Genomic DNA, 20373 nt, shown 5'->3' on the forward strand with positions numbered 1-20373 from the left:
AGTCCCCAGAGTCTACTGCTGTGGCGCTGCGCTCAGTGCCGGAGAGAGAGGAGGGGGCCCCAGACAGAGACCACACACTGGCCCCCTCCTCTCTTAATATGCCCCTGAAAAGATGGGAGATTCAAAAAGATCTATTCAAGTACTAATGCAGAATAGTTTTCAACCCCCCAAAAAAATAATATTGTTTGGAGGCATTCACAGAGGATAATCTCTCTGAATAGTGATCCCATATCTGTCCCCATAGCGGAACTCCAATCAGCACCGAGTCCAGTCAGGGCGATCGGCTTCAGATATGAGTGCACATGCGCCTCCCATAGCCTAACCCTAAACCCCGGCTGTCGGACTGTGTAGATTAGAAAGTCCACATTCCATACGTCAACATTGTGAACATTTCAACATCATAACTGTCGCCATTGTGGTATAGACATTATGGGGTCAATTCATGTAGAACATGAAGTGGCTAATAAAATATATCGCTATATATCGCATCACATCGATGCGATATATATTGATGTTTACTAACGATTCGTGTACACTTATCTCTCTAGAGTCTTCCGGCGGTATCTGGCCCCTCCGCGATGCCTGTACGCAGTGAGAAGACAGACATATCGGGAGCCCCATATGCCCGCTCCTCACTGCGCATGCCCCGGCATCCCAGGGCAGCAGGTCAGGTCAGAGGACGCTGGGAAAAGGGGGCGGTATCAGCGCTGGGTACCGGTCAGACAGCAGGGAAGTATGCAGCTTCCCTGCTCTGTTTGACTACCGGTACAGCTTACGCCATCCGCAGATGGTGAATCTGTACCGCAGGAGAGGAATGGAAACCTGAGCTTTCCATTCCTTCATGAATCGCACTCGCCATACACGGGGCCGCTATCAAGGGGGACTGCCGGGACTGGAGTCCCAGGCCCGGACCCTGGCTGAACGGAGGGGGGCCCGGCCGCTTCTAAGGCCACTGCAGCCCAAACGATGGATGGAGGGTTAGGTTTAGGTACCATAGTGGGGTTAGCGTTAAGTTTTGGGAGGGTTAGGCACCCCTAGGGGGGAGGGTTAGGTTTAGGCACGAAAGGGGGAGACTTAGTGCTTAAACCTATCGGGGAGGGTTAGGGTGCGGGGTGGGGAGGGTTATACTTACCCGACCCCTGTTGGGATACTAACCATTGGGATGCCCCTGTCAGTATTTTGATAGGAGGCATCCCAACAGCCGGCATTACGTACCCATTCCGTCGCATAGCGGTGTCTGAATTTCCCATATTATTGTACCGCAGGAGAGGAATGGAAACCTGAGATTTCCATTCCTTCATGAATCGCACTCGCCATACACGGGGCCGCTATCAAGGGGGACTGCCGGGACTGGAGTCCCAGGCCCGGACCCTGGCTGAACGGAGGGGGGCCCGGCCGCTTCTAAGGCCACTGCAGCCCAAACGATGGATGGAGGGTTAGGTTTAGGTACCATAGTGGGGTTAGCGTTAAGTTTTGGGAGGGTTAGGGTTAGGCACCCCTAGGGGGGAGGGTTAGGTTTAGGCACGAAAGGGGGAGACTTAGTGCTTAAACCTATCGGGGAGGGTTAGGGTGCGGGGTGGGGAGGGTTATACTTACCCGACCCCTGTTGGGATACTAACCATTGGGATGCCCCTGTCAGTATTTTGATAGGAGGCATCCCAACAGCCGGCATTACGTACCCATTCCGTCGCATAGCGGTGTCTGAATTTCCCATATTATTGTACCGCAGGAGAGGAATGGAAACCTGAGATTTCCATTCCTTCATGAATCGCACTCGCCATACACGGGGCCGCTATCAAGGGGGACTGCCGGGACTGGAGTCCCAGGCCCGGACCCTGGCTGAACGGAGGGGGGCCCGGCCGCTTCTAAGGCCACTGCAGCCCAAACGATGGATGGAGGGTTAGGTTTAGGTACCATAGTGGGGTTAGCGTTAAGTTTTGGGAGGGTTAGGGTTAGGCACCCCTAGGGGGGAGGGTTAGGTTTAGGCACGAAAGGGGGAGACTTAGTGCTTAAACCTATCGGGGAGGGTTAGGGTGCGGGGTGGGGAGGGTTATACTTACCCGACCCCTGTTGGGATACTAACCATTGGGATGCCCCTGTCAGTATTTTGATAGGAGGCATCCCAACAGCCGGCATTACGTACCCATTCCGTCGCATAGCGGTGTCTGAATTTCCCATATTATTGTACCGCAGGAGAGGAATGGAAACCTGAGATTTCCATTCCTTCATGAATCGCACTCGCCATACACGGGGCCGCTATCAAGGGGGACTGCCGGGACTGGAGTCCCAGGCCCGGACCCTGGCTGAACGGAGGGGGGCCCGGCCGCTTCTAAGGCCACTGCAGCCCAAACGATGGATGGAGGGTTAGGTTTAGGTACCATAGTGGGGTTAGCGTTAAGTTTTGGGAGGGTTAGGGTTAGGCACCCCTAGGGGGGAGGGTTAGGTTTAGGCACGAAAGGGGGAGACTTAGTGCTTAAACCTATCGGGGAGGGTTAGGGTGCGGGGTGGGGAGGGTTATACTTACCCGACCCCTGTTGGGATACTAACCATTGGGATGCCCCTGTCAGTATTTTGATAGGAGGCATCCCAACAGCCGGCATTACGTACCCATTCCGTCGCATAGCGGTGTCTGAATTTCCCATATTATTGTACCGCAGGAGAGGAATGGAAACCTGAGCTTTCCATTCCTTCATGAATCGCACTCGCCATACACAGGGCCGCTATCAGGGGGGGACTGCCGGGACTGGAGTCCCAGGCCCGGACCCTGGCTGAACGGAGGGGGGCCCAGCCGCTTCTACGGCCACTGCAGAGCCTGCAGCCCGAACGACCCGTCCCCATGGATGGAGCTGGAGGTAGAAGCTGCTCTGGCCGCTCCTCCACCACTTTACATGACAGTCGGCGCGCGCCGCTGGAGGGAGAGACCTCCGGGCAGGCCCGCCATCAGACTAGTCCTGGCCCTTACAGAGAGAGGGGTGCCCGGCAGCAGATCAAATGCCGGCCGCTGGCCAATTACAGCTCGCGGACCGACAGCCACTCCTGATTGGCTGCCGGTCTGCAAGCTATGATTGGCATGTGGCTGCGGGAGGCGGAGCCTAGGAGGCCTGGCGCAATCAAGTTTTTATTGATGCAGTGCCGCGCATGACGTCCCATCACTGCATGCAGAAAAGAGCCAGGACCGAGCTGTTGGAGAAGAGGAACAGCACAGGAGGCAGCAGGTAAGTGTTGGCTGGTGAGGAGAGCAACGGTATGGGCGGTGGTTGCGGAGGGGGGAGAGCTGGAGATAAAGATGCTGGGGGGGGCTGGAGATGAAGACGCTGTGGCTGTGAGACTCAGAGGTTGGGGGCTCAGTGGCACGGGCTGGGGCTGTGAGATGCAGAGTCTGGGGCTTGTGAGACACAGAGTCAGGTTGTGAGGCACAGGGTCTGGGGGCTGTGAGGCACAAAGGCTGAGGGTTGTGAGGCACAAAGGCTGAGGGCTGTGAGGCACATCTGGGGTTTGTGAGGCACAGGGGCTGAGGGTTGTGAGACACGGGCAGAGTTTGGGGCTGAGATGCAGGGGCTTGGTTTGGGGCTGAGGTTGCGGCTGAGGGACACAGGGGCTGGGTTAGGGATGCAGTAGATGGGTTTGGGGCTGAAAGACGCAGCAGATGGGTTTGGGTCACAGTAGATGGGTTTGGGGCTGAGAGACGCAGTAGATGGGTTTAGGGCTGAGACGCAGGGGCTGGGTTTGGGGCTGAGGGATGCAGTAGATGGGTTTGGGGCTGAGAGACGCAGTAGATGGGTTTGGGGCTGAGAGATGCAGTAGATGGGTCTGGGGCCGAGAGACGCAGGGTTTGGGGCTGAGAGATGCAGGGGCAGGGTTTGGGGCTGAGAGATGCAGGGGCTGGGTTTGGGGCTGAGAGACGCATGGAGCTGGGTTTGGGGCTGAGAGACGCAGGGGCTAGGTTTGAGGCTGAGAGATGCAGGGGCTGGGTCAGGGGCTGAGAGACGCAGGTGAAGTCTTACCCATCTGAACTGCACAAGTGTAATGGTGGAAGTGGCTATTTCAATGTATTTTATGTCAATTATACTATTTTAATGTATTTAATTTACATCCGGCTTCTCCAACGTATTTTATATGGACATAATGTAATTATGTGTATATATAGGCGGCACATTTTCAACATTTCGGGGGTTACATCCTCATCATCAGGATACACACACGGGGGGAGGGAGAGGGCCCACAGCATATTCTTTCACCTGGGCCCACCACTCTCTAGTCCTGCCACTGGAGAGATCGTCAATGTCGGAGGAGCCGCGGATTAAGAGGAGCAGCGTCTGCAGTACTGGTGGAAGAAGCCTGATTCTTCCTTCTTCCCGAAAGTAAGGTAAGTGGGATTGAGGTGTTAAAAAAAAAAAAAAAACTGGGCGGAGACTGGATATAATAACCTGGGGGGGGGGTATGAATAAGGTAGGGAGAGGGGCCTGGGGCCCTGCCTATTTTGGCAGTCCTGGGCCCCGCAATCTCTGATGGCAGCCCTGGCCATACAATAGTATGGTGATGCCATACAGGTATGGAGCACGAAGCAGAGAAGAGCCCTGATTTCAGCTAAACCGGGAACTTCCCTGCTTCATGAATAGACCCCTATAAATGCCAAAATTGGAAATGTGGACAGTATGACACATCTTATTCATACATTTTCCAACACACGTTACCCAGACATGTCGCCTTTACCTTTATAGTATAATTTCATACTCTTTGGGCACAGTGTAGAATGATTCTATTGCCCCCACACACTGCTGGAATGGCCGCTGGACCCTACAAAAGGGGCGGAGCAAGTGGTGAGGTGGAAGGGGAGGAGGCAGGAAGATCTCAAACTGCCCTTCTCCCGCCAATGGGCTAATTTCCCCTCATTACGCCATCCACAGATGGCAAATTGTTTATGGGGAAGAGAAAGTGAAAGCAGAGCTCTCCAGACCGTGAGATTCCACTTGGCAACAAGATATGTAGACAACTTACTGAAGACACAATGGGCATCTACTGACCTGATATTGGTTGGTTGTATTTCCCCTGCAGGCTTTGTGACGGGTACAGCAACCTGGTGGAACAGACAGTGCCTCTTGCTGCCAGCTGTCCCCCTCATTCTGCCGGCAGACATGGAAAGTCGCTGCCCACTGAAGCTGGTGAGTGGGATGCCCATCTTGGGGCCATTCGCAGAGAACTGGGAGAATGTGCAGCGGTTCCAGGCCAGAGCAGATGATCTGCTGATATCTACTTATCCTAAATCTGGTGAGCATTTACACATATACATACATCATACAAGTATGTAGAACCCCACCAGCATTCTCATTACTCTGTGATTATTATGATGACCCATGGTCATAACACTAGCATGGTGATATAAATGTGTATTTTACTCCTAGGAACAACGTGGGTGAGTAAGATTGTGGATTTAATCTGGAATGGAGCAGATACGGAGGAAAGCCAGAAAAAAGCCATATTTGAGCGTATTCCCTTCCTGGAGTGTGGGATACAAGGCATACCCTCAGGTACCTTTTCTGATACGCTATAGAGAAAAAGGGGCAATTCTGCTATGGACAATAGAGAAGATCTGAATATGGCTAACTACCTGGTATTACAGGGACTACTACCGGAATAAAGTAAGACGGTTGAATTCACAAAAGGGTGATTGCAGTTGTTCAACTGTAGCTTAAGATGTAATTAATGTTAGCATTCGTTCCAACAAGATATGTTGAAAGGATTATAAAATCCATGGTTACACCAACAAATCCAGGAAAGGTCATTTCAGTTCTTCATTAGAGAGAACTACTAATAATATGGGAAATTCAGACACCGCTATGCGACGGAATGGGTACGTAATGCCGGCTGTTGGGATGCCTCCTATCAAAATACTGACAGGAGCATCCCAATGGTTAGTATCCCAACAGGGGTCGGGTAAGTATAACCCTCCCCACCCCGCACCCTAACCCTCCCCGATAGGTTTAAGCACTAAGTCTCCCCCTTTCGTGCCTAAACCTAACCCTCCCCCCTAGGGGTGCCTAACACTAACCCTCCCAAAACTTAACGCTAACCCCACTATGGTACCTAAACCTAACCCTCCTCCCCACGGTTAACAGCTAAGATGCCCCGGACTTACCTGGTTCGGGCTGGCGTCTGTCTGTGTTCCGGTGTCAGGATTAAGATAGGCGTCGGTATTTCGATGCCAATCTTCAGTCCAGTGTCAGACTTCCAGCGTCGCGATTCAGACTGGGGGCATGCCGTCCGCCATTGTGCTAACTACATCCCTATGCAACTTACCTGAATTGGCCATGAAAAAATATATATATATTACCACACAACTAAACCTTCTGTGAATGTGGCTTCTAATGTAGACCTTCTTAACCAGTTTGCATCCAAAGCCCGCTCCCTTCTGACGTCCATTTCCCATGTCCCAACTTCTGTCTCCTTCAGGAGCCGAGTTACTCAGTAAACAGAATGGCCCCCGTGTGATTAAGACGCATCTTCCAGTGAATGTTCTTCCTAAGAGCTTCTGGGAAAAGAATTGCAAGGTTCCTCCATCTCATTTTAGACACCAATCTCTCACTTCATACTTCATGGTCACAGAGAAGCTTAACCCTCTTCTGTTACTACATCTTTGGATGCAGGTGCTGTGCAAAAATATGATATTGTCTGCAGGAGGCGTCTGAAGGAAAAACATTGGTCAACAATGGTCATCTGAGTAAGCCTAAGCTTACTCAGGATGGCCACCTCCTGGAGGCCAATAAATCTGCATCAGTCGACGATGACACTGGTCACAGTACTACCAGGAAATGGGGCTGACACACACCTGTTTTCTGGAAATGTGCGCAGTGCCGCCCCCTCCCCACAAAGGGTAAGAGCCTGTCAATCAGGCTGGGGCTTAGGGGGTCTCCCCGCCATTGGAGATGTATACAAACCATCAGGTTTCCATCAGTCTCTGTATCAGGCCCTCCATGCCTTACTGCGTATCACATATCTGCTCAGCACCATTTTCCAATCTCCCTAGTGGCCTTTTGCAGACTTCTTCATCTCTAATCAAGAACCCTGTACACATTAATTATGAGATTGAAATCCAGTTTATAAGTTGTGCTTCCACACTTGGCTCTCTCATTGCTTTATGTAGGAATTATTTGGCCGTACACCCATTCCACATTACAGAGACTGCGTCCTATTGTCACGGCTTCCATCCGTTCACTGACGACTCTCCCCTATGTCTAGATGATCTACGTGGCTCGTAACGCGAAAGATGTGGCAGTATCGTACTACCATTTCTACAGGATGGCACTTATACACCCAGATCCGGGCACATGGGAGGAATATCTCACCACCTTCATGGAGGGGAAGGGTAAGTGTGTCTACAACTGTTCAAGGAGACATTGGCCCTCATTCAGAGCCGCTCGCTAGCGGCCGTACGCTCGTTCCGAGCGATGTTCGCACATCTGCGCATGCGTATGGTTTTTAGTACGCATGCGCGAACCAGTCATTGCGGCCGAAAATCGTTTGTACGCTATATAGCGAGTGCCTGCTATTTTGAGTGACAGAATGAGGTGTATGTGGGTGGTAACAGGGGAAGGTGCTTGTAAACGGGGAGTGGAGATCAGAACGCAGGCGTGCTTAAAGGTCAAAACGGGCGTTTTAAGGGTGTGCATAATTAATACAGCAGCGTCATTGACCACGTCACTTGTTTTTTTTTTACTCAGAACTGCTCGCAAAATAGCGGTTGAAAAAACCAACCACAAGAATAGCGAGCAGTTCATATGCTGTACGATGTACTCGATTAATCTAATAAATAGCGGACATGACATGACATGACGAGCGGCCAGGGGGCGTTTTTAACAAATAAACGAGCGTATGTTTTGCTCGCTCGTTCAGACTTAGAGGTGTGAACAGACTGCAATTTGCGAACGGATCATTTGAATAGCCACCCCTTGTTTTAGAACGAACGACCGCAAATAGCGAGTGGCTCTGAATGAGGGCCCTTGTCCATAACAGGTTTAAATGGTATAGCTGCAGTAGCCATCATAATCTAACTATTGGGGTCAGACTGTCACCCATATATATGCTAAGCTACCCAATAAGTCATGGTATGCTATTGGATAGTCCTAACGCTATACAATGAGGCTCTGCATTGGGACATATGTTTAAATTGAGAGCCAACTTATTTGAAGGGAAATAAAAGCTGCAAAGTGTCACAGGGGTTTATTCACTAAACCACATGTATAAACTGGCGCTTCACTGCGCATTTAAAGGGCAATGTTTTTAATAGCAAAACATGAGGTTCTCAATTTTTGCCGTAACGATGCAGCAAGGTGAAGGTTTGAACTCAGAACTAGAAGTTCTACTAAATCTTCTGCAATCACAAGGAAGGAGATGAAACTGGACGTGGAAGACAGGGCAGGATAGACACTAAAGTCATGAGATAAATGAGAGAGGCAAGCCGGAGACAAAGGGTGACAGATTTGAGAAAGCCCCCGGGAAGACATGCACAAAGGGGAAAGCATCAGTGGATGAGGTAGATGTTTCTGCATGTATGGTAAGTTGGTAACCAGTGGCAGATCTGTAGGTGGGGGCTGCAATGCAGTCCAAAATTCAAATAGGGGACTTTAGCTTCCCCACTGAAATTGTCGTCCATTGTATCTGGGCTGTAGAATGGTGATGTTAGTGTCCCATCTCCTGCAGTTTCTTATGGGTCATGGAGCTCCCATGTGAAGGGCTGGTGGAAGATGAGACAGCAGAGAGACATCCTGTACCTGTTCTATGAGGATATGCTTGAGGTAAGAAACTGTTCTTCATCATGAAGCTACAGCTATGCAGTCCTGTGGATATGACTCGTGAAGGTAATAAAGGGTATGATACAATTATATTCTACATTTCTTCTCTGGACAGGACCCAATGCGCGAGATAAAAAAGGTGATGACGTTCTTGGGGAAGAATTTATCAGATGAAGTTCTGGAGAAGATTGATCAGCATTCCTCCTTCCAGGCCATGAAGAACAACCCGATGTCCAATTATAGTACCTTTCCAAACATGGATCACTCTATCTCCCCCTTCATGAGGAAAGGTAGGCCCCATCACTCTACCTATCACCATATATTGCTTTCATACCAACTACAGCTTTAGTTTGTATAGGGAGTGAGGAACACAATGTAATGTGCGGGGATTAGTAGGATGTGTAGGGGTACTGGTGTAGGGAGTGGGGAACACAATGTAATGTGTGGGGATTAGTAGGATGTGTAGGGGTACTGGTGTAGGGAGTGGGGAACACAATGTAATGTGCGGGGATTAGTAGGATGTGTAGGGGTACTGGTGTAGGGAGTGAGGAACACAATGTAATGTGCGGGGATTAGTAGGATGTGTAGGGGTACTGGTGTAGGGAGTGAGGAACACAATGTAATGTGCGGGGATTAGTAGGATGTGTAGGGGTACTGGTGTAGGGAGTGAGGAACACAATGTAATGTGCGGGGATTAGTAGGATGTGTAGGGGTACTGGTGTAGGGAGTGGGGAACACAATGTAATGTGTGGGGATTAGTAGGATGTGTAGGGGTACTGGTGTAGGGAGTGGGGAACACAATGTAATGTGTGGGGATTAGTAGGATGTGTAGGGCTACTGGTGTAGGGAGTGGGGAACACAATGTAATGTGTGGGGATTAGTAGGATGTGTAGGGCTACTAGTGTAGGGAGTGGGGAACACAATGTAATGTGTGGGGATTAGTAGGATGTGTAGGGGTACTAGTGTAGGGAGTGGGGAACACAATGTAATGTGTGGGGATTAGTAGGATGTGTAGGTTACTAGTGTAGGGAGTGGGGAACACAATGTAATGTGTGGGGATTAGTAGGGTGTGTAGAGGTACTGGTGTAGGGAGTGGGGAACACAATGTAATGTGTGAGGATTAGTAGGATGTGTAGGGTACTGGTGTAGGGAGTGGGGAACACAATGTAATGTGTGGGGATTAGTAGGATGTGTAGGGTACTAGTGTAGGGAGTGGGGAACACAATGTAATGTGTGGGGATTAGTAGGATGTGTAGGTTACTAGTGTAGGGAGTGGGGAACACAATGTAATGTGTGGGGATTAGTAGGATGTGTAGGGTACTAGTGTAGGGAGTGGGGAACACAATGTAATGTTTGGGGATTAGTAGGATGTGTAAGGGTACTAGTGTAGGGAGTGGGGAACACAATGTAATGTGTGGGGATTAGTAGGGTGTGTAGGGAGTGGGGAACACAATGTAATGTGTGGGGATTAGTAGGGTGTGTAGGGAGTGGGGAACACAATGTAATGTGAGGGGATTAGTAGGATGTGTAGGGAGTGGGGAACACAATGTAATGTGTGGGGATTAGTAGGGTGTGTAAGGGTACTAGTGTAGGGAGTGGGGAGTAGTAGGATTTGGGGTGGGTACTGGCCTAGAAAGGAGGAGGATATAGATGATGATTTACTATTGAGCCCTACAGATGTGATAAGTCTCTGAGTTTAGTTTTAACTACTTAACGTGGCAATAACCAAAAAACAGTATGCATATATATCAAGTCTAGAAATAAATGACTTACTTTTAAAAATTTAATTATTCTTAATCAATATTTAATTTTCAAAAAGTGTTTTATTCTTAGAATAAAGTATTTTTTAATAAAAATGATTTTGACCTCTTATCGCTCTCCTGACATAGAAAGCCTTCTCAAGCATGCCCACAATTAAACTTACCACCACGGGCCGATACTTTTGTCAGCTGCCCTGGAAATTTTTTGGGCTAAATTGTAGTGACAAGTGATTTTTTTTTTTTTTTTAACTGTCACAATTAGGGGTGTGCACCGGCCACTTTTCGTGTTTTGTGTTTTGGTTTTGGATCTGGATCTTTCTTCGTGTTTTGGATCTGGATTGGTTTTGCCAAAACCACCCTTCCGTGTTTTGGGTTCTGGGTTTTGTGTTTTGGATCTGTATTTTTTTTTTAAAAAGCATAAAAACAGCTAAAATCACAGAATTTGTTGGTTTCTCTGCTCCTATGCTATTATTAACCTCAATAACCTTAATTTCCACTCATTTCCAGTCTATTCTGAACACCTCACACCTCACAATAGTGTTTTCATGTCCAAAAGGTTGCACCGAGGTAGCTGGATGACTATGCTAAGCGACACGAGTGGGCGGCACAAACACGTGACCCATCTAGGAGTGACACTGCAGTGGCAGACAGGATGGCAGTTAGAAAAACTAGGCCCCAAACTGTACATAATGCAAAGAAAAAAAAGAAGTGCAAGATGGAATTGTCCTTGGGCCCTCCCACCCACCCTTATGTTGTATAAACAGGACATGCACACTTTAACAAATCAATCATTTCAGCGCCAGGGTCTGCCACACAACTGTGGCTGAAATGATTGGTTCGTTTGGGCCCCCACAAAACAAGCTGGCAATTAATGTGTCCCTGCACAAACTGGCTCTACGGAGGCAAGATGTCATCCTCATCCTCCTCCTCTTCAGTGTGTACATCCTCATCCTCACAAAGTATTAACTCGTCCCCACTTGAATCCACCACCACAGGTCCCTCTGTACCTTCTGGAGGCTGGTCTCCCTGGAAGAGCTGATAATTCATTTTGATGAACATCATCTTCTCCACATTCTGTGGAAGCAACCTCCTACGCCTTTCGCTGACAAGGTTCCCGGCTGCACTAAACACTCTTTCGGAGTACACACTGGAGGGGGGGCAACTCAGGTAAAATAGAGCCAGCTTGTACAGGGGCCTCCAAATTGCCTCTTTTTCCTGCTAGTACAGGTATGGACTGTCTGACATGCCTACTTGGATGCTGTCACCGATGTAATCCTCCACCATTCTGTCAATGGTGACAGTATCATATGCAGTGACAGTAGACATGTCAGAAATTGTTGCCAGGTCCTTCAGTCCGGACCAGATGTCCAAACTTGGTCCTGCCTGCCCTGCATCACCGCCAGCGGGTTGCTTAGGATACCTAAGTTTTTTCCTGGCAGCCCCAGTTGCGGGAGAAAATGAAGAAGGAGCCGTTGACGTGTCACGTTCCGCTTCAGCTGACAGTGTGTTCACCAGCAGGTCTTTGCACCTCTGCAGGCTTGTGTCGGCCGGAAAGAGAGACACCACATAGGCTTTAAACCTAGGATCAAGCACGGTGGCCAAAATGTAGTGGTCTGATTTCAACAGATTGACCACCCTGGAATCCTGGCAAAGCGAATGAAGGGCTTCATCCACAAGTCCCACATGCCGAGCGGAATCGCTCCGTCTTAGCTCCTCCTTCACTTTCTCCAGCTGCTTCTGCAAAAGCCTGATGAGGGGAATGACCTGACTCAAGCTGGCTGTGTCTGAACTGACTTCACGTGTGGCAAGTTCGAAGGGCTGGAGAACCTTGCACAACACGGAAATCATTCTCCACTGCGCTTGAGTCAGGTGCATACCCCCTCCTTTGCCTATGTCATAGGTGGATGTATAGGCTTGTATGGCCTTTTGCTGCTCCTCCATCCTCTGAAGCATATAGAGGGTTGAGTTCCACCGCGTCACAACCTCTTGCTTCAGGTGATGGCGGGGCAGGTTCAAGAGTGTTTGCTGGCGCTCCAGTCTTCGGCACGCAGTCGCTGAATGGCGAAAGTGGCCAGAAATTTTTCGGGCCACCCAAAGCGTCTCCTGCACGCCCCTGTCGCTTTTCAGAAAATTCTGCACCACCAAGTTTATTGTGTGAGCAAAACATGGGACGTGCTGGAATTTGCCCAGATGTAATGCCCGCACAATATTGGTGGCGTTGTCAGATATCACAAATCCCCAGGAGAGTCTAAGTGGGGTAAGCCACTGGGCGATGATTTCCCTCAGTTTCTCTAAGAGGTTGTCGGCGGTGTGCCTCTTACTGAAACCGGTGATACACAGCGTAGCCTGCCTTGTAACGAGCTGGCGTTTCTGAGATGCTGCTACTGGTGACGCTGCTGCTGTTGCTGCGTAAGGTGATACATCTACCCAGTGGGCTGTCACAGTCATATAGTCCTTAGTCTGTCCTGTTCCACTTGTCCACGGTTAAGTGGACATTGTGTACAACGGCATTTTTCAGGACACTGAGGACACTTTTTCTGACGTTTCTGTACAGTCTCGGTATCGCCTGCCTAGTGAAGTGGAATCTAGACGGGATTTGAAACCGGGAACACACTACCTCCATCAATTGTCTAAATCCCACTGCACTAATGGCGGATACCGGACGCACGTCTAACACCAACATAGCAGTCAAGGCCTCAGTTATACGTTTTGCTTCAGGATGACTGCTGTCGTACTTCATCCTCCTCGCTAAGGACTGTTGGAGGGTCAATTGTTTAGTAAAAGTAGTGGTGTTCCTACTTCCTCTCTGGGATGATGAACGACTCCCAGCAGCAGCAACAGCAGCAGCGGCAGCAGTAGGCGTAGCAATGCAGGATCCTCCAGAGGAATCCCGGATAGGAGAGTCAGTCATGCCAGTGACATGGCCTGCAGGACTACTTCCGATCCTGACTAAGGAGGAAATTGACGAGGAGGGAGTTGACGGTGTGGTTTGCAGGCGCTTGGATACAACAGGACAACGGGATTTAGGTGTCCCTGGACTGCTTACGGTCTTAGCCAAAGTTTCTGAACTTGACAGTAACTTTTTATGAGCGCGCTGCAGGTGCCGTATAAGGGAGGATGTTCCTAGGTGGTTGACGTCCCTACCCCTACTTATTTCACCTTTACATATGGTACATATGGCAAGACAGTTGTTGTCCGGATTTGGATAGAAATATTGCCAGACCAAAGAGGTGGAATGTTTGGTCTTCTGCCCAGGCATGACCGTGATGGGCTTTTTCATCCCACGGACAACAACTGTCTCCCCCGGAGCCTGATTTAAACAAACCACATCACCATCAGAATCCTCCTCGCCAACTTCCTCCTCAGCGCCAGCTACACCAGTATCCTCATCCTGTTGTACTTCAACAGTGACATCTTCAATTTGCATATCAGCAAGTGGACTGTGGGTGCTCCTTTCAGCACTTGCAGGGGGCGTGCAAATGGTGGAAAGAGCCACCTCTTCCCGTCCAGTGCTGGGAAGGTCAGGCATCGCAACCACCACCACACTTGGACTCTCCTTGGGGATTTGTGATATCTTCTTAGAAAGCACAGTTCTTCGCTGTGCTTTTGCCAGCTTAACTCTTTTGATTTTTTTAGTGGGAGGAGGGCTTCCATCGTCATGTGAAGCTGAACCACTAGTCATGAACATACTAGGGATCGACCTTAGCCGTTCCTTGCCACTCCGTGTCGTAAATGGCATATTGGCAAGTTTACGTTTCTCTTCAGCTGATTTAAATGTCTTTTTCAAGGTCATTTTCCTGAACTTTGCCATTTGGGATTGTATGTGCCCTCTACTATGACATTGGGCATCGGCCTTGGCAGACGACGTTGATGGCATGTTATCGTCTATGTCATGACTAGTGGCAGCAGCTTCAGCACTAGGAGGAAGTGGTTCTTGATCTTTCTCTATTTTATTTTTATCGGAGAAAGTTTGGTCCTCCATTTATGTTATATCGATTTGATATATACGTGCAGCTAAACACAGAAAATAATTTTTTTTTGGTTTGGACTGGAGTGTACTTTCGGGGGTTACAGCACCCTTTAACGGTCAAGCCAGCCGGCCCTTTACTTATGACACAGGCGCACGCTTGGCACTACTTTGTTGATGCACGTGCGGCTACTGCGCACACAATTCACAAACACAGAAAATATTTTTTTTTTTGGTTTGGACTGGAGTGTACTTTCGGGGGTTACAGCACCCTTTAACGGTCAAGCCAGCCGGCCCTTTACTTATGACACAGGCGCACGCTTGGCACTACTTTGTTGATGCACGTGCGGCTACTGCGCACACAATTCACAAACACAGAAAATAATTTTTTTTTGGTTTGGACTGGAGTGTACTTTCGGGGGTTACAGCACCCTTTAACGGTCAAGCCAGCCGGCCCTTTACTTATGACACAGGCGCACGCTTGGCACTACTTTGTTGATGCACGTGCGGCTACTGCGCACACAATTCACAAACACAGAAAATAATTTTTTTTTTGGTTTGGACTGGAGTGTACTTTGGGGGTTACAGCACCCTTTAACGGTCAAGCCAGCCGGCCCTTTACTTATGACACAGGCGCACGCTTGGCACTACTTTGTTGATGCACGTGCGGCTACTGCGCACACAATTCACAAACACAGAAAATAATTTTTTTTTTGGTTTGGACTGGAGTGTACTTTGGGGGTTACAGCACCCTTTAACGGTCAAGCCAGCCGGCCCTTTACTTATGACACAGGCGCACGCTTGGCACTACTTTGTTGATGCACGTGCGGCTACTGCGCACACAATTCACAAACACAGAAAATAATTTTTTTTTTGGTTTGGACTGGAGTGTACTTTGGGGGTTACAGCACCCTTTAACGGTCAAGCCAGCCGGCCCTTTACTTATGACACAGGCGCACGCTTGGCACTACTTTGTTGATGCACGTGCGGCTACTGCGCACACAATTCACAAACACAGAAAATAATTTTTTTTTGGTTTGGACTGGAGTGTACTTTCGGGGGTTACAGCACCCTTTAACGGTCAAGCCAGCCGGCCCTTTACTTATGACACAGGCGCACGCTTGGCACTACTTTGTTGATGCACGTGCGGCTACTGCGCACACAATTCACAAACACAGAAAATAATTTTTTTTTTGGTTTGGACTGGAGTGTACTTTGGGGGTTACAGCACCCTTTAACGGTCAAGCCAGCCGGCCCTTTACTTATGACACAGGCGCACGCTTGGCACTACTTTGTTGATGCACGTGCGGCTACTGCGCACACAATTCACAAACACAGAAAATAATTTTTTTTTTGGTTTGGACTGGAGTGTACTTTCGGGGGTTACAGCACCCTTAACGGTCAAGCCAGCCGGCCCTTTACTTATGACACAGGCGCACGCTTGGCACTACTTTGTTGATGCACGTGCGGCTACTGCGCACACAATTCACAAACACAGAAAATATATTATTTTTTTAGCACTTGGGGGGAGCACCCCTGATGGACAGAGCACCCCCTGGACAACACTACAGCACCCCTTTAGGACTGGGACACTGCACAGGACTTTGGAGTGGACACAGCCCCTATGGACAACTGACTGCACAACACAGTCCAGCCAGCCCCTATGGACTTTGAAGTAGTGGACACAGCCCCTATTAACAACAGCAGCACAGCACAACACAGCCAGCCCCTATGGACTTTGAAGTAGTGGACAACAGCAGCACTACACTACACTACACTACACAGCCCTAACTCCCACCCTCCCTCTTCACTGTCCACAGCCGAGTGAGAAAATGGCGCCGACGCGGGTACCTTATATAGGATCCAAAACCCGCGAGATTCGGAAGGCGGGATGATGACGTTTTGCCTCGATTTCAGATCCGAGTCACGCGGGAAAAGTCGAGCCTGACTCGGATCGGGGGGGCTCGGGGGGGTTCGGATTTCAGAAATCCGAACCCGCTCACCCCTAGTCACAATAAGCAGAGTTCAATTTAACAAAAAATGAAAATCAGAGAAACGGGCACTGAAAAGGTTGGATGGCAGCACGCAGTGGAAGTGCGGAGCTGGGTATAAACGAAAGGTTTCATGTATTTTTTTTTTTATTATTCTTAATACATTATGAGACTATATACCCTCTTTTTCCGTATTCGCGTTTGCTATTTTATGCTAGTGCCCTTCCCCTGGTGTACAGCCGTGCGTCTGCATGTGTAAGAACTGGCACGCCCACTTTGTGCATCTTTAGAACCTACAATCGAAGCTAGCACCAACCCCACGTTCGGTGCTTATTCTGCGTCAGTATACGGCCTCCATTGTGGGTAGATAAAGGACTAGTTATGATACATCTCCATGCGTCTGAATAACCACCTCCCAGAAACGCCAAACACATTTCACACACGTGCGTCTCAATTGCTACACCGACTCTGTACGTATACACATTGGAACGCATGTGCTGTGCAACTTTTTAGCTAACTGGACGCAAGCGCAGTTGAAAGACATGAACCATTTGGGTAAATATCGGCACTGAGTGCGAGCCAGAGTCATGCCCTATGTATCGCTATGTTAATGCAGAATCTGTGCGTATCTGTGTGAAAGAATGTGTGCACCATGGGGGATCATCATTTACCAGGCAGGAAGTGACTCCTTTGCAGAGCAGGTGCTGTCTGTTTGGTTAAACTGCAGCCCATCAGGAAAAGCTACACAAGGATCTCTCATTTCTGTTACCTCTCTTCAGTTATGTTAGACGGTCTCTCTGACTGTTTATGTGTCTCTCCCTAGGAATCTGCGGGGACTGGAAGAACCATTTCACTGTGGCTCAGAATGAGAGATGTGATGAGTATTACCGCAGAGAGATGTCTGACACCGACTTACATTTCCGCATGTAGAGATGAAAATTTCCAGCACTGTCCTCCTCGGGAACAGAGGGCCTAATTCAGACCCGCTCGCAAGCGGGTCGATGGTGCCCAAGTGCGCATGCGCACGACGGAGGGAGTTCCGTCGTGCGCATGCGCGAGACCCGAATAACGGCGGCCAAGCCGTCGATATGGGTCTCGCACCAAAGGGGGCGTGCTGTCAATGGTGAGTGACAGCACGCCCCCTTTGGTGGGCGTGCCAAGGGCATGGCTGCCCAGACGGAGGCGGTCCCATGGGAACGCCTACCGTCTGGGTCCGGCCCCACTGACATCACTAGTGATGTCAGTGGGAGTGTTTTTGGCTCTGATAGAGCCAAAAGCACTCCGGCCTTGCGGCAGACGAGACCCTACCACAAGGGTCTCGTCGCAAGCCCGATGGTCACGATGGTCTTGACCATCGCGACCATCTTTTTGTACAATCGCATAAGCTGTGGGTGGTCACCCACAGCTATGCGAGCGTCCAGGAGGCTGCTCAAATTTCAGCTAGGACGGCCCTGATTCAGGCCCAGAATCCTAAAGGAAAAATCTGTGGCACGTGCCCAAGGGACCAGGGCCAGTCATTAGTAGCGCCCTCTGTAGGTCACAGAAGGGTAGGCAGGCAGGGGCAGTAGCCCCTTGGACCTTGTTTGGCAGAAGTGCTGCAGTCACCTACATGGAACGGCCCTACAGTAAGCACGGGAAGCCACTACAGATGTCTTTACATTTATGAACATGGACAACCCTAAATGGAAAACCCTGTGTGCGAAGTCGAGAAAGATGCCCCCACTCTTCCGTTTTCCCCATTGCTTTAATACTCCATAAAACACTGATACCCAATTTCTGCCACACACGTCTCCTGCTTTGTTATTTCAAGGTTTCATTATGGGCAAAGCCCAAATAGGAGAGGACCAGCACCAGTCACAGAATTTCCCTGTGTCCTCTACTATCCATAAATTGCACAGTAGGAGAGTACATTATACCAATGATATATTTGTTAAGATGTGATTGGCTAGGGCTGTGCAGCTTATTCAATTCAATCTTCAAATCCTGACATGCATAACAAGCTGTAGCCAATCAGATCATCGGCAGGGGCTGGCTAGCAATTTTCAGCCTGGGGGGCAAGCACAAGCAAGTGGCCCAGCAAATGCACTTTTAAAAATGGGCGTGACCATAATGTTGGGGGTGTGGTTTGCGTAAAATCAGGTAAATATAAGGCTGTTTATTACGGTGGGCCGATTTTTTTAAAAAGAAAAAGGCTTAGACTGTGCTAAGGTCACAGTAGAAATAGGGGCCTCTTCATGGTGAGGTGTTATCCAGCTATGGTCACTACCGTCCGCCTGTGTCTAGCCGCCGGTCCGCCCTCGCCTCTCACTGACAATTACAAGGTGACCAGCAGCCTGTGTGTGTAGCATCTAGTAATGCCTGTCATGCCGGATCCTGGCCCACAGCATTCAGCCTGCTCCATATCCTTCAGGTAAATTCCTGTGCTCTGGTGTCTTGCAGTCACAGGGGAAAGCTGTACATACGTGTGCGCTTGCGTGGATTGGGCTGCTGGAGACATGGGGCCTGATTCAGAGGTGGACGCTAATGCGTACGCAGCCGTGCATCCCTACGCTCGCAGCTGTAACAATATGCTAATGTTAGCAAAGATCACCCGAGCATAAGCATTCGTACTTGCGTGCGCATGCACGCATAAATATCGGTAACATCGAAGGACATCGGCGGCCGTTTTACCCTTGCGGAAGGTCTGACCTGCCGCAGCCTAGGGCGCTCTTCTACCACGCAGGGCTGCGTATGCACTAGCAGTGGCTAATTTATGCACACCCACGTAACGGCGTTCAAACGCCCAGACACACCTGTGTTTCCTTAACCACCCCCCCGTCACCACCCCCAAACGACCACTTCCTGTCAACCAATCTGCAATGGGCCTCCGTGGTCTGCGAGCTCGCACAGCGATCGCATGCTCAATGGCAAACAATCTCTCAGTCTGCGTGCGAATTGCAATAGCGTCCACCTCTGAATCAGGCCCATAGTACATAGGGGTCTAGGTACTAAGCCTTGGAGAGAGATAAAGTGGACGGAGATAAAGTACCAACTAATCAGCTCCTAACTATCATTTTTAAAACACAGCATGTAAACTGATACGAGCTGATTGGTTGGTACTTTATCTCCATTCACTTTATTACTCTCCAAGTTAGTACATAGACCTCTAAAGTTTTTTATGTTATTATTATGCTGTATGCACATTACAGATACCAGTCCAAAAATAGTGATACCGTGGAACTAATGTAAGTTACAACTTTGTAACAAATTTGTTGGTCACAAATATTAAACAGAAAAAAATAAAACAGTTGTGTGGTAACAGTTAAATCTCTCTCTCTATTATTTATGTGTGTGTATGTACAGATAGATATATATATATATATATAAATATATATATATATATATATATGTATATATGTCTCACCCCACCTTCCACTTACCTGGTATGAGTGGAGAAGACAGGAAGCAGACTCTCCTCCACTCTCTGTGAAACTCATCTCTGTCCTCTGACTTTCACCTCCATGGGTGCCATAAAAAAAAATTTCAACTTCTCTTCCCACTTGATAAGCCACGCCCCCTTTACCCATTCTCCAGCCTCTTGGGTTTCTGGGTAGGGAAACCTGGCTCCCCATTGGTCAAAGGCGGCCATCTTTTTGTAGTCTGTGACGGGGGCAGCCATTTTCTTTTAGTCCCTAGCACTTCAGTCGGATCTCTCTACCTGTGCCGGGGCTAGGGAGTAGAAGCATCATCCGCTTGCCTGCGGCACCCTGGCGGCACTAGAACACTGAAATTGTACCAGCCCCGGGGGCAGGTGGCACCCTGCCCCCCGGCCCAGTCCGGGTTCATCGGTGTACAAAGAATCATAGTGAAGGACCTGGGGGCCAGTG

General features: G+C 49.3%; 1 protein-coding gene across 1 annotated transcript; it reads left to right on the forward strand.

The window, feature by feature from the left end:
- The first annotated feature begins 3149 nt into the window (after positions 1-3149).
- Positions 3150-17466, forward strand: LOC148476878 (sulfotransferase 1B1-like). The gene is made up of 8 exons (XM_088457508.1): positions 3150-3215; positions 5056-5268; positions 5403-5528; positions 6451-6548; positions 7237-7363; positions 8698-8792; positions 8905-9079; positions 17331-17466. Exons 2-8 carry the CDS (start codon positions 5136-5138, stop codon positions 17435-17437), a joined length of 861 nt encoding a protein of 286 aa, XP_088313634.1. The 5' UTR covers positions 3150-3215; positions 5056-5135; the 3' UTR covers positions 17438-17466.
- The last annotated feature ends 2907 nt before the right edge of the window (positions 17467-20373 follow it).

Source organism: Taudactylus pleione, unplaced genomic scaffold (assembly GCF_031769625.1).
Source record: "Taudactylus pleione unplaced genomic scaffold, aTauple2 ptg000762l, whole genome shotgun sequence".
NCBI classification, from domain to species: domain Eukaryota; kingdom Metazoa; phylum Chordata; class Amphibia; order Anura; family Myobatrachidae; genus Taudactylus; species Taudactylus pleione.

Bases quoted from the DNA above. Each gene is read 5' to 3' on its own strand.
- LOC148476878 (XM_088457508.1), top strand. From the start codon at position 5,136: ATGGAAAGTCGCTGCCCACTGAAGCTGGTGAGTGGGATGCCCATCTTG. The intron at 5,269-5,402 runs GTGAGCATTTAC...TTTTACTCCTAG, and splicing joins ATCTACTTATCCTAAATCTG to GAACAACGTGGGTGAGTAAG. The intron at 7,364-8,697 runs GTAAGTGTGTCT...CATCTCCTGCAG, and splicing joins CACCTTCATGGAGGGGAAGG to TTTCTTATGGGTCATGGAGC.